Source organism: Podarcis muralis, chromosome 9 (assembly GCF_964188315.1).
Source record: "Podarcis muralis chromosome 9, rPodMur119.hap1.1, whole genome shotgun sequence".
NCBI classification, from domain to species: Eukaryota; Metazoa; Chordata; class Lepidosauria; order Squamata; family Lacertidae; genus Podarcis; species Podarcis muralis.
The window spans coordinates 61,114,783-61,127,704 of NC_135663.1; the positions used below are offsets into that span (position 1 = coordinate 61,114,783).

Consider the following 12,922-nt stretch of genomic DNA (forward strand, 5'->3'; position numbering starts at 1 on the left):
CTTTGTTGGTAAGGTGATGTCTCTACTTTTTAAGATGTTGTCTAGATTTGCCATCGCCTTTCTCCCAAGGAGCAGGCGTCTTTTAATTTCGTGACTGCTGTCACCATCTGCAGTGATCATGGAGCCCAAGAAAATAAAATCTCTCACTGCCTCCATTTCTTCCCCTTCTATTTGCCAGGAGGTGATGGAACCAGTGGCCATGATCTTCGTTTTTTTGATGTTGAGCTTCAGACCATATTTTGCGCTCTCCTCTTTCACCCTCATTAAAAGGTTCTTTAATTCCTCCTCACTTTCTGCCATCAAGGTTGTGTCATCTGCATATCTGATGTTGTTGATATTTCTTCCGGCGATTTTAATTCCAGCTTGGGATTCATCCAGCCCAGCCTTTCGCATGATGAATTCTGCGTATAAGTTAAATAAGCAGGGGGACAATATACAGCCTTGTCGTACTCCTTTCCCAATTTTGAACCAATCAGTTGTTCCATATCCAGTTCTAACTGTAGCTTCTTGTCCCACATAGAGATTTCTCAGGAGACAGATGAGGTGATCAGGCACTCCCATTTCTTTAAGAACTTGCCATAGTTTGCTGTGGTCGACACAGTCAAAGGCTTTTGCATAGTCAATGAAGCAGAAGTAGATGTCTTTCTGGAACTCTCTAGCTTTCTCCATAATCCAGCGCATGTTTGCAATTTGGTCTCTGGTTCCTCTGCCTCTTCTAAATCCAGCTTGCACTTCTGGGAGTTCTCGGTCCACATACTGCTTAAGCCTGCCTTGTAGAATTTTAAGCATAACTTTGCTAGCATGTGAAATAAGTGCAATTGTGCGGTAGTTGGAGCATTCTTTGGCACTTCCCTTCTTTGGGATTGGGATGTAGACTGATCTTCTCCAATCTTCTGGCCACTGCTGAGTTTTCCAAATTTGCTGGCATATTGAGTGTAGCACCTTAACAGCATCATCTTTTAAAATTTTAAATAATTCAGCTGGAATATCATCACTTCCACTGGCCTTGTTATTAGCGATGCTTTCTAAGGCCCATTTGACTTCACTTTCCAGGATGTCTGGCTCAAGGTCAGCAACCACATTACCTGGGGTATACGAGACATCAATTTCTTTCTGGTATAGTTCCTCTGTGTATTCTTGCCACCTCTTCTTGATGTCTTCTGCTTCTGTTAGGTCCTTTCCACGCTTGTCTTTTATTATGGAAATCTTTGTACAAAATGTTCCTTTCATATCTCCAATTTTCTTGAACAGATCTCTGGTTCTTCCCATTCTATTGTTTTCCTCTATTTCTTTGCATTGCTCGTTTAAGAAGGCCTTCTTGTCTCTCCTTGCTATTTTTTGGAAATCTGCATTCAATTTCCTGTATCTTTCACTATCTCCCTCGCATTTTGCTTGCCTTCTCTCCCCCGCTATTTGTAAGGCCTCGTTGGACAGCCACTTTGCTTTCTTGCATTTCCTTTTCATTGGGATGGTTTTAGTTGCTGCCTCTTGTATAATGTTACGAGCCTCCATCCATAGTTCTTCAGGCACTCTGTCCACCAAATCTAAATCCTTAAACCTGTTCCTCACTTTTCACTGTTAGGAAATTTTAAAACAAGTACCTGATGCTCATCACTCCCTGCAGTACATTTGCATTCTTTGTTCAGAAGACACGAGCTGATTTGCTTCTTACTAAACAACTGGGTAGTCAGGGCTGGTCCAAGACATTTTGGTGCCTGAGGTGAACCACAAAATGCCCCCCCACTTCCCACCAGGGAAGAATGGGTGACTGAAGATCTACACCAGGAACAAAGGGGTGGGGAATAAAGATCCACATCAGGATTTGCTGCCCCTGTGGATCCTGCTACCTGAGGTGGTCCTCACCTTGTCTCATTGGTGGGCTAGCGTACTGCCTACGTGCTTTTCTTAATATCTAAACAAAGGAGGGGATGCGGGTGGCGCTGTGGTCTAAACCACTGAGCCTCTTGGGCTTGCCAATCAGGAGGTTGGCAGTTCAAATCCCCGCGACAGGGTGAGCTCCCGTTGCTCAGTCCCAGCTCCTGCCAACCCAGCAGTTCGAGAGCACCCCAAAAAAGTAGATAAATAGGTACTGTTCCAGCGGGAAGGTAAACGGCGTTTCCGTACGCTGCCCTGGTTTTGGTGTTCCGTTGCGCGAGAAGTGGCTTAGTCATGCTGGCCACGTGACCCGGAAAAACTGTCTGCGGACAAACCCCGGCTCCCTTGGCCTGTAAAGAAAGATGAGCGCTGCAACCCGAGTTGTCTGCAGCTGGACTTAACTGTCAGGGGTCCTTTAGCTTTACCTTAAACAAATAAAGAGGATAGTGAGTAACTGGAAGGTGGGAAGCTGACTATTCAGGCAAGGTACCTGGCATAGACTTGAGGGCGGCAGACACCCCAACCTACTATTGTCCTGAAAATATAGCATGCCCAGGTGCCGCAATGTCCAAGAACCAAAAAACAGGGTCAAACCGACCCTTTGAATCAATGAAAGGTTCTTCAGGTAAAATCCTACAAGACCTTTCCTTTGCTGAGCACTTCATAATTACTATCCATCTATTAAATATTTACTTCATAGGTGTTTTTCACTTGGGTAGAAACCAAGCAGGAAGCTAGAAGGGGCAAGTTCCTTCTTTAACACCCATAAAAAATTCAGCACTCGGTTCCTCCTCTGCCAGCTCCCAGCAGGCTAGTATTTCATTATGATTTTTATTTTATTTTGCAGGCTAGTAACTCCTGGGGACTTACAAGGCCAATTTAATGGGGTAACTTGTGAATGAAAGCAGAAAATATGAGGAAGTGATGCAAAGATGGGTATCTTTTGTTGTATACGGGAATTAATGCGAGGGCAATCAAGCAGAGAAACATTCACGTTTGGTCAAGTGCACTTTAAATAATCCAACTTCACTTGTGCATAAAATAATTCTGAAAAATAACAAGAGTTTGTACATGTGACTAGTTGCGCCAGAATAGAAATGCAAAGCCGAATGTGTATTTTATTGATAGTAATGCAGCACAGATTTCAGGTCCATGATTCCTGATCTGGCTAATGATGTATGTGCAATGGCCTTTTGCATGTGCCAGATGTGTTGAATATTACGATCTGCTGTGATATTTGCAGTCAACCAACTTTCTTAGGTGAGTCACCAAATAAGTAATAAATAAGCTCTCCTAAAGAATACGGGTGGGCATGGGACGCGGGTGGCGCTGTGGGTTAAACCACAGAGCCTAGGGCTTGCCGATCAGAAGGTCGGCGGTTTGAATCCCCGCGACGGGGTGAGCTCCCATTGCTTGGTGCCTGCTCCTGCCAACCTAGCAGTTCGAAACCACGTCAAAGTGCAAGTAGATCAATAGGTACCGCTCTGGCGGGAAGGTAAACGGCGTTTCCGTGCGCTGCTCTGGTTTGCCAGAAGCAGCTTAGTCATGCTGGCCACATGACCCGGAAGCTGTATGCCAGCTCCCTTGGCCAATAAAGTGAGGTGAGCGCCGCAACCCCAGAGTCGGCCATGACTGGACCTAATGGTCAGGGGTCCCTTTACCTTAAAGAATACAGGGCTGTATCTAAGGACAACTGCCATTTGGCGAAATCAAGATTCGGGGGGGGGGGGGAGTCTTGTCAAGTTTTGAGGGATAGTTTTAACTACATACTGACATTTAATATTTGTCTTGTTTTATTAACAAGTATAATACATATAGTATACTATATATAACATATGAGGACTGTACAGTACAAATTATGTTCACAGTTTGACATGACAAAATGTCATTACTGAATTCCCATTGGACTACCAAAAATAGAAAGTGAAGTTACATTAAAACATTCACATATTTAGTGAGAAAGATTACCAAAATGCTTCAGTATCTGCAAATGATAGGAATGCATGCTAGAAACCTTTAATTACCCGATTATTATTAGCTTATAAAATATATTACATTTTATTTTTTAAAAAATTCTGCATATTTTTATACAAGTATTAAAGTAAATGTAATAGCCCTGCTACATTTGCAGGTAAAGTTTTAAGAGATGCTAAGCAGGAAGATTATTTTGACCGTATAACATTTAAAATACATAAATATCAAGAAAGTGCTAATATTTGTAAAATGTAATGGGAATTATTATAGCCCTTTTCAAATAATATGTATAAAATACTTTTGCAAATTCTGTTTAAAAGGAAAGGATTTGCATTCATCTACACCTTGCTAAGTTTGAACAGAACACAAAGAAGATCCTGCAATTAGAAGGTTTTTGTGTTGTGTGTTTAAACTGGAACTACAGTGTGCAATTAAAACCACATTATAGAAATACCAGCTTCGCTCTGAACAATCCCTCTTGGAACAACCCATAATGCTATTTAACTGAAAACATGATCAACAGTATCCTGAAAGTTGCATTCTGTACAGTGGAATACTACTAGTGCACATGGTTTGTTTAGAAAAGTAACTTTTAATTATTTGGACTGCGTACTCCTTCCCCAAACACAAGTGAATCTTCCTCATTTGCTAACCACTTGCTTTTCAAAATTCCTTGAGCCTCTTCTCTTGCAATTACATGTCCCCCAACCCCAGTAGGCAAAAGCCGACCTCCACTTGCAATAGTGGAGGACAAGTAGTAGCAGGAAGTTATATGGGGAAAATGCAGTGTCCCCAAAGCCGTATTTTGGGGGAGTGGAATTGGAATTGACTCTCTGGCCAATGGTTGCCTTCATTTTCCTGGCACACTCAAGACACGTGTTACAATCTGGATTAGAGATGAGGAAGTTTGCATGGCTAAAATGGTCTACACTTAGTAAAAAAAGGCCTGCTCCCCTCCATAAGAACCACAAAATTAAAGTGGGCAATGCTGCTACCTCTAAGCCGGTGGGAGACTAGACTTTGACTGTCGTATCAGAGCATGGATTCTTATCTCCCGATTTCAACAGAGCTACTCCAGTGTAAGGGCTTTTAGGGCTGCATCTTATCTCCCTAGTAATATGCAAATATAGGATTAGATCCAAAGTTCCCTTCCTCTGCTGGAGGAAGACTCCAGCAGAAGAGAACCTTTGTATCCAACGCAGAGCCTGAAGCCCTGATTGCAAATATGCAACCAGTTCCATTTGCTTTCTGACTATTTCCTAAACATCAGTGTTTTCCAATTTCCCACTACACAGAAAAACATTTTTGAAGCGGAGGGGACCTATAAACAAAGAGTGTTTGAGCTGGAATATTTAGATTTAGACTACAACTAGCAATAATCCAAGGTGCAGAAAAGATAAAAATCTCATCACACCTAAACAAGCCTTTGGCCATACTGTTTGCTCTTTGAATCCCAGAATTATATACAGAAGCATGCAGATAAAATGTGGAATTTTGTAACTGTGTTTGCCTGAAGTTAACTAGCCACATAATTTTTTTATGTGGCATTAATAAACCATCTTAAAGGGGGCATTTCCATTTTGTATTGCAGGTCATTTTCTGCTCACCCTGCTGCGATTTTTTTTTAAGCCCATGTATTTGATACATAGTAGAGCATTCCAAAAACTTTTTCTTAAAAACAAAAAAAAGGTGAGTTTCCTCCTGGCGTTTTATAGTATAAACTCAAATGTTGCTACATACTTGAAACAACTTCAGATGGATTGTGAGAATAATTAATATAGCAGAAAGTATTTTTTTAAGAAATAAAAGATAACATGTAGCAGCACCACAAATGAAGGAGTCTTTGAAGACATATCTGAACGACAAATCTGATGAGCTCTCAGAGTATGGAATTGAAATCAAAGGCACTTTAGGCCAAGCACTGCTAAACATCCTAAATGGAAAAAAGCAATTTCAGCCATGCTTAGACAGAGTTTACCAATTTTCATATGCTGGCAATTTGTATCTGTTACGTTTTGATGTAGAAGGGAAAAAAGGTATCTTATTTTTGGAGGGATCCAAAAGAATTAAATTTCTATTCCAAGTATGGCACTCTCTGCTCCACAGTTCCCACTCCTGTTTTGCTGACACTTAGAAATCTCATCAAGTTTCCACGTTCAGTGTTTTTCCATGTTAGCAACAGAGTAGTTTAAGTGTGTCAACACAACAGAAAGTAATGTGTTTCCCAGATTTGCTTGGCAACACTAGAGAGGTTTTTTCTTGCTCCATTTATATTTTGATGGAATGGGTTGCAGATGCTTCAGTACAATTATTCCTGGTTTAAACTAGCTATTAGCAAAGCAAAAAAATCTGCCACACTTTTAACTGGATTGTTCTTTGGATTTCCAGGCTGGTCTTGAAAATTCCTAATTCTTGCAAGGTTTGATTGTGAAATAGCCACCATACACACGTGACTGATTACACTGAACAATGCAACAGTTCCCTTGCTCTGTCAGTTTAATTTCTAGAGAGAGATTAAATTTAGCTGAAGCACCTATATATCCAACTAGGTGAAGTTTCAAATACTTCTGGGTTTGGCTTTAAAGTTTAAAGAACTGTAGAAAGCATTTCTTTATCTCTTCCCTCCCAAATTTACCTTTATTCTTCTGTTTTCACAATAGCAACTCACAAGCTGAATTCTGCACCTGTCACTCTGCAGAATGTTTTATTATTGCATTCGACAAAGATACTGTTCTCAACAGCCTGCCTCAACTTCCTTGCAATTAATTAAGTGGCAACTCTTCCGTATCAGCCTTCTGACATAGTCTGTGAACGTTTTCCTTTCAGGAGTGGGAAAGTGCATGCTTTCTTGAAGGGAAGAAAATGTCACAGCACAATCCTATACTCAGAAAATTAAGTCCCTCTATATACCTCTTTTTAAACTTATATAAATGAATAAATCAAAAATGTATTTCAAAATATATTAAGATCCTTAGTTAATGAAGTTACTGAATTGACGATCTACACATGATTTTTTTGCCTATTAGTTATGGAAAACAGAAGAGATGAATTTCTTGCCGTTATTCAATCCTGCACGAAATTTAGATGGAAGGAACCATGATGAGTAGAAGGGGGCAGGGTGGGGGAGACTGTTTATCACTGCTATTGCTCTTTTTCAGTGTTTGAACCTTTACTGCTATAAATTTATACTTTTTAATATAACATTTAATTTTAATTTTAAAGTAGTCCCATTGCTTGCCAATGTTGCTTTCTGCCATGAGTGTGTAAATGATTGCAGCCTCAATCAATCTGAAGTTACCTGGGATTTACAAACCAAATTGAATCTGAGAAAAAATGTACAAGGCCTATCTAGAACAGGTGTGCAGATACAGAGTGCATGACACAAAAAATGATGGCCATGATCCAGCCACAGTTACTTTGTTTCAATGGGAGAGAGTCACCAAGCTAAGTAAGCACCCAGCTGTACTTTTATTTTTCTGTGGAAGAAAAGAGGAGACAGGACTACAAAAAGTGCTAGAAAATAGTTTATAGAAATGAACTATGGAAGCCCAACACAGTTTATGAAACAGTAGAAGCACACTACTACTTTGACAGTGTTGAATGAAACAGGTTGCCCCTGAAGGGGTGGTTAACTCAAAATGCATTTGATTACAACAGTTGATTTCGATAAAGTGTTTCCTAGCACATTATGAGTTCCTTTCCTCTGTTGTTCATTCCCCTTATTGCTGATGGCCTCAATATATATATCTACCTATCTCCATTTTTAAAAATATGAAAGCCAAATGACCCATAATTCTAACAGGAGCTCGTAGGCACACTGGTGAAAAGAGTAATTTTTCTTTCCTTCAAATCTTTCCACGAAATCTCTAGAGGATATGGAATAGTATCAACCATGCTGGATTTTAAAATAACCATTTTTTGGTTGTGTATTTTACCACTCCTAGCATGACTGCATTACAAATCACTTGAGGGACTTACGAAGCTCTTCTGTGGAACATGGCAACGAGGGATCAGAGTGTACCTTTTCCATTTGCGATACTCAGATTTTGAGATCTACAGAAGTGCTTAAATTCAGAGGCTGTCTTCCTCACTTATCTTATGAATATGGTGGTGCCTTCCAGCAGTTCAGGTTCATTTTGCCGAAAAGGTTGCTGCTTCTAAACTGTGCCAGGGAAAGGACCAGAGGCCTTGTGTAGACAACAGGAAATGCAGAGGAGTGATGAGAAAATAATATACCTACCACACCTCCTCAGTGAGGTAGATTATTGCATGTATCATCGAATGCCACATCATACGAGTACCATGTGTGTTCCATTCATACAGCTGGACACAAAACACAGATAACTACACTACAAGAAGGTCTTTGCTTAATGAATCTACCGAGGCACTATTATCCAGGCAAACACAAGCTAGCATTCTACACAACAGACAAAAGAGAGGCAATGTCGGTCAGGATGTACAACATGATGCATTGACAACATTTCTGCTGATAAACAGCCACTCATCAGTCAAAAATTGTTCCATTCACTCCCAGTTTGAGGATTCTTTTTTTTTTTTAACACATCCAAAAAGTGTCTTGTGGAACATGCTTCTACAACCAACCACATTGGAAAAGGATCCATTCGTTGCATTGCTGAGCATAAAAAGGAGACACGCATCCTTTACAGGGTACAGAGTCTCTGGCAAGGACTAGCAGGCTGGATTTCCAACAACAGTGACTATGATCAACATATGCTGGTTAATTAAATGGCAAAACTAGCCAGCTCGATTACAAGATCTCTTAAGTCTCACGGAAATTTAATCTGCATGCTGGCAAGCAAGGGTTTGCTTAGCAACCCCCAGGAGAAAAAAAAAATGTTCACATTCTGTAGGTCTGACCCGTGGCATGGGCAAAGAAGGGTCAAGCAAACATCTCTTACTGACCATAGGGAAGGTTTCAAGGCTATTAATCCAGAGATTCAGGCCCGCTGAATCCAACTTAAAATGCACAGGTTAAAAATGAAAAGAATGAAGAGAGACGAAGGAAGAGTGTTTCAGACTAGCATGTGGCGCTTCCTATGAAGGGCAAGATGGTCGGAGCGGGAAAAGCTACGGTCGCAGTCTGGGCACTGGAAAGGTTTGACTCCTGTATGCTTCCGGAAATGCCGTGTTAGTTCATCAGATCGAGCAAACTTCCATGTGCAACCTTCCCAAGTACATTTGTAAGGCTTTTCACCTGAGGCCAAAGAAAAAAGAAAAAAAAAGGGAGGGGGGAAGGCAATTAAAAAACTGAAGCAAAACAAAAACTCACGGAACATATTTTCATTTTACACAATGAACACATAAGAAAAGCAAGCCTCCGTTGTCAACAGCATTGTTACTTAAAAACTACTTTTTACATTTACACCAGATGTTCTAGTAAAACAGGTTTCTCTGGATTAAAAATGGGCCTTAGAATGTCTTTATATTTGATCCATAACTGACTTGTCCACTAGCCCTAACTGTTGCTTTTAATCCTGAGTTACATTCAATTGCATCTCTCTGAAAGCTCTTCAGTCCTGTGGGCATTATTTGTCCATGGTGAGGTTATTTTTGTTGTTTTCTCCCTTCTCTCCCACAAGCCAGCATGCTATACGGGGTTAGAGAGTGCCTGGGAGAAAAGGGGAACTTGTGAAAATTGCACCCTTTCTATTTGTGAAAGCTTTCATTTGTGAGAGCCTTCACTGAACAGAGCTCAGAAACAGAGAACAAGATCTGTAGAGAGAATGCTGTATCCAAGACAAATTTAGTGATGATGTAGAAGGGTGTGGTGGTACTAGCGCCATTCAGTAGAAAAATAAGAAAAATAAACCAGCCACCACTCAGAAAAGCAAAAGTGTGTGCCAAAGAAAATAAAAAAACCAAGGCTAAAATCTTTTAACACCTGCTAGGGGATAGGCCCCAATGAGCACAGCAATGCTTAAGGTAAAGGGACCCCTGACCATTAGGTCCAGTTGTGGCCGACTCTGGGGTTGCGGTGCTCATCTCGCTTTATTGGCCGAGGCAGCTGGCATACAGCTTCCGGGTCATGTGGCCAGCATGACTAAGCCGCTTCTGGCGAACCAGAGCAGCGCACGGAAACGCTGTTTACCTTCCTGCCAGAGTGGTACCTATTTATCTACTTGCACTTTGACGTGCTTTTGAACTGCTAGGTTGGCAGGAGCAGGGACCGAGCAACGAGAGCTCTCCCCGTCGCAGGGATTCGAACCACTGACCTTCTAATTGGCAAGTCCTAGGCTCTGTGGTTTAACCCACAGCGCCACCCGCGTCCCCAGCAAGGCTTACTTCTGAGTAAATATTCATTGGACTGAAGTGTAAATAATTAAAAATACAGGCAAGTATTCCACATTTTACATATCTGAAGCTTCAGTCTGAAGACTGAGAAATTTTCTGGTATGTGACACATGTTACAGAGTGGTAGGGTGGCCTTAATTTGAGGCACTCCTGAAGCTAAGGAAATACAAGAAGTGATAATGCCATTGGCTGTACAGCACATTGACTTCCTGGCACCAAAGGGGCAAGTGACACTGCCATGGCATGAAAATACAATAACCCGAGCAAGACACATGATACACTGCCAATAAAACAAAATATGGAGCGCCACAGTGGTGGAACAGCGTTTATTGACAGCAGGAATGTTGCCAATAATTAATGGGTAGACGGGGCCACAGTCAGTTTTGCTTTATGGCTTTGTGTACGGCCCCATGGCTAGAGCAAAACCATTCCAGTCAAATTAAATTGTATATATTCCCCACGCACATTTTGCATTCCTACAGCTCAATTCAAGCTACAGCAGTTCTAGCAGCAACTTGGGCTGATGCAGCTGTCCTGCCAATCAAAGCATCCCTAACCTTTACATTACAATCAGAAGTGGCTCATGTGCATTTGTGTTGACCTTTGCAGTTCCTATGGACTCTAAAAGCCAACACCATACTACAAATGGAGGGTCTCCACTCACGTTGTTCAGCCAGGACACTGAAGTCCAGCTCCGAGTGCCTTCTGGTGGTTCTCTCACTGCAAGAAGTGAAGCTATAGGGAACCGGGCAGAGGGTCTTTTTGGTGGTGGTGCCCTCCCATCAGATGTCAAGGAGATAAAGGACTACACAACTTTTAGAAGACATCTGAAGGCAGCCCTGTATAGGGTAGGTTTTTTAATTAATGTTTTGTTATGTTTTTGTATCTCTTGGAAACCTAGCCAGATGGGCAGGATATTTTTTTTTTATTATTATTATTATTATTATTATTATTATTATTACCACCCCCCTGTTCCCACTCCTTTTCTTCCAGAGCACCACAACGACCCTTGTGCAGTAATACTCTGTGTCATTCATTTCTACATCTATAGGAAAAGTGCCGGCATAATAATGGCTCAGTCAAAAATTAGGTCTCAATGTAATCTTAATCTGCCAAGGAACCAACACTGTATGATAATGGAGCTATTTTTCTCTCTTAGAAACTTCAGAGTTGGGTTGTGACAAGAGAACAAGTGATCTTTGGATCTGCCTCATACCTGTATGTGTTCTTCTGTGAGCTTTCAGGTGGGAGCTTTTAGTGTAAACCTTGTTGCAGCCTTCGTAGTCACATCGGTGTATTCTGCGCTTCCTTTGCGTGTCTGGAGATTCCACAGGTAAAGGCCTCTTGCCAGGCTGAACGATAACTGAAGGGTGATTCCTGCATGAAGTTAAGCCACAGGTCAACGATGAAATCTGCTTAGCTACATCGCCCTTAATGTTACACCACAGAGCTCCTTTATTCACTACCCCCTCTGTCTTTTGGCAGCCTAAACAACATTACATGCATGTGGAAGAATTCAAGCAAGCTTAGCAAATTTCATGGTCTTTCGCGGTAATATTTTGGCTCTCTTCCCTGCTGGGGGTTTTAGTCATTCTGTGGGATGAACAACAAAAAAATCTCCAGAGAATGCTAGGCTTTTTCGTTTATTTTTAAGATCAGGCTCTTGTTTCCCAGACAAGCATACTGTATTTAGATTTCCCAAATTCTCAGTTAGTGCTTCCAGTGAACGTCTATTGCTTTTGTTGACATATTTTCCTTCTGCTTAGGAAAGAAATTTTAAAAATGAGTTGGCTCACAGCTTTTTTACATTATTAAACCCACCAGTTCTTCCTTAAGAGGCTTTAGTCTCAATTCCCCTAGAGACCAATTAAGAATTTCCTGTTTAGGGCTGGCATAAGGGTGCGGTCTCTCCTCACCACTGATGTCAATCCCTAAAAGTAGAGTTTAGTCTGTATGTGCCACACCCACAGGATGTCAAAAATCGACTCTTAGGCTTCCATCAGTTGGAGGCGTGTGGCCTTACCAGAGCACATTATGCACACTAAGAGCATTTGGCCTAGGAATAACCCTTAAAATCAGGCAGTAACAGCTGTACAGTTCTGTATCCGTACACGTTTATAGAAAAGACAGCTATCCATTCATTATTTCTAATTAGCAAGCAGAAAGCCCCATCTCTTTATTTCCTGCATCTAGAACTTCTGTCTTTAAAAAAAGTGGGACTTCAGTAAGTGATTGTGCGATTTCTGCAAGATGGGGTTGTTTTTTTTAAAGGAACTGTATGTGGTACAAGTGGTGATATGAGGAGGAATAATGTAGAAGAGCTATCAACATATCAGAGGTAACTATGTCATGAAGCCCAATCAATAAAGAGTGCTTTTGGTAACTTATCATGGTGCAGAGCTAATAGGAAAACTAGGGCACACAGACTTCAAAAAGAACCAATCCCTATCTAGACCAAAGTTCTGCCAGCTATCCAAACAAATAGCTCCAGATCTCAAGTAAGAGAGCCAAGCCAAATTGCCAAAATAAAAGGTCTGGGGATAGAGTCCACAGGCTCTTTTATCTGATTTGCTTTAAATTTTATTTTTTAAAAGTCTTTTTGACCGCATGGTGTCTTTATTTTTTTAAATTAAAAATACCATAACTAAACTGAGTGCAATCTACAACATCCAACATCTCTAACTGCAGCAGGTACAGATCCCACAAATGAAGTTTTGAGATGTTACATCTGCACATTTCTGCGATATTTTACTGCACCAGT

The 12,922-nt window shown here is 41.1% G+C and overlaps 1 protein-coding gene across 3 annotated transcripts in view; it reads right to left on the reverse strand.

The window, feature by feature from the left end:
* Positions 1 to 3,645: 3,645 nt before the first annotated feature.
* KLF3 (KLF transcription factor 3) overlaps positions 3,646 to 12,922 on the reverse strand; it is a 44,851-nt gene continuing 35,574 nt past the window's right edge. For all 3 annotated transcript variants that reach the window (XM_028743250.2, XM_028743251.2, XM_077934393.1), the window contains exons 5-6: positions 11,378 to 11,538; positions 3,646 to 9,064 (exon numbers count right to left, since the gene is read on the reverse strand). In XM_028743250.2, coding sequence (XP_028599083.1) covers positions 8,883 to 9,064; positions 11,378 to 11,538 — 343 coding nt within the window. In that variant the 3' untranslated portion in view covers positions 3,646 to 8,882. The remainder of the gene's footprint in view (positions 9,065 to 11,377; positions 11,539 to 12,922) is intronic.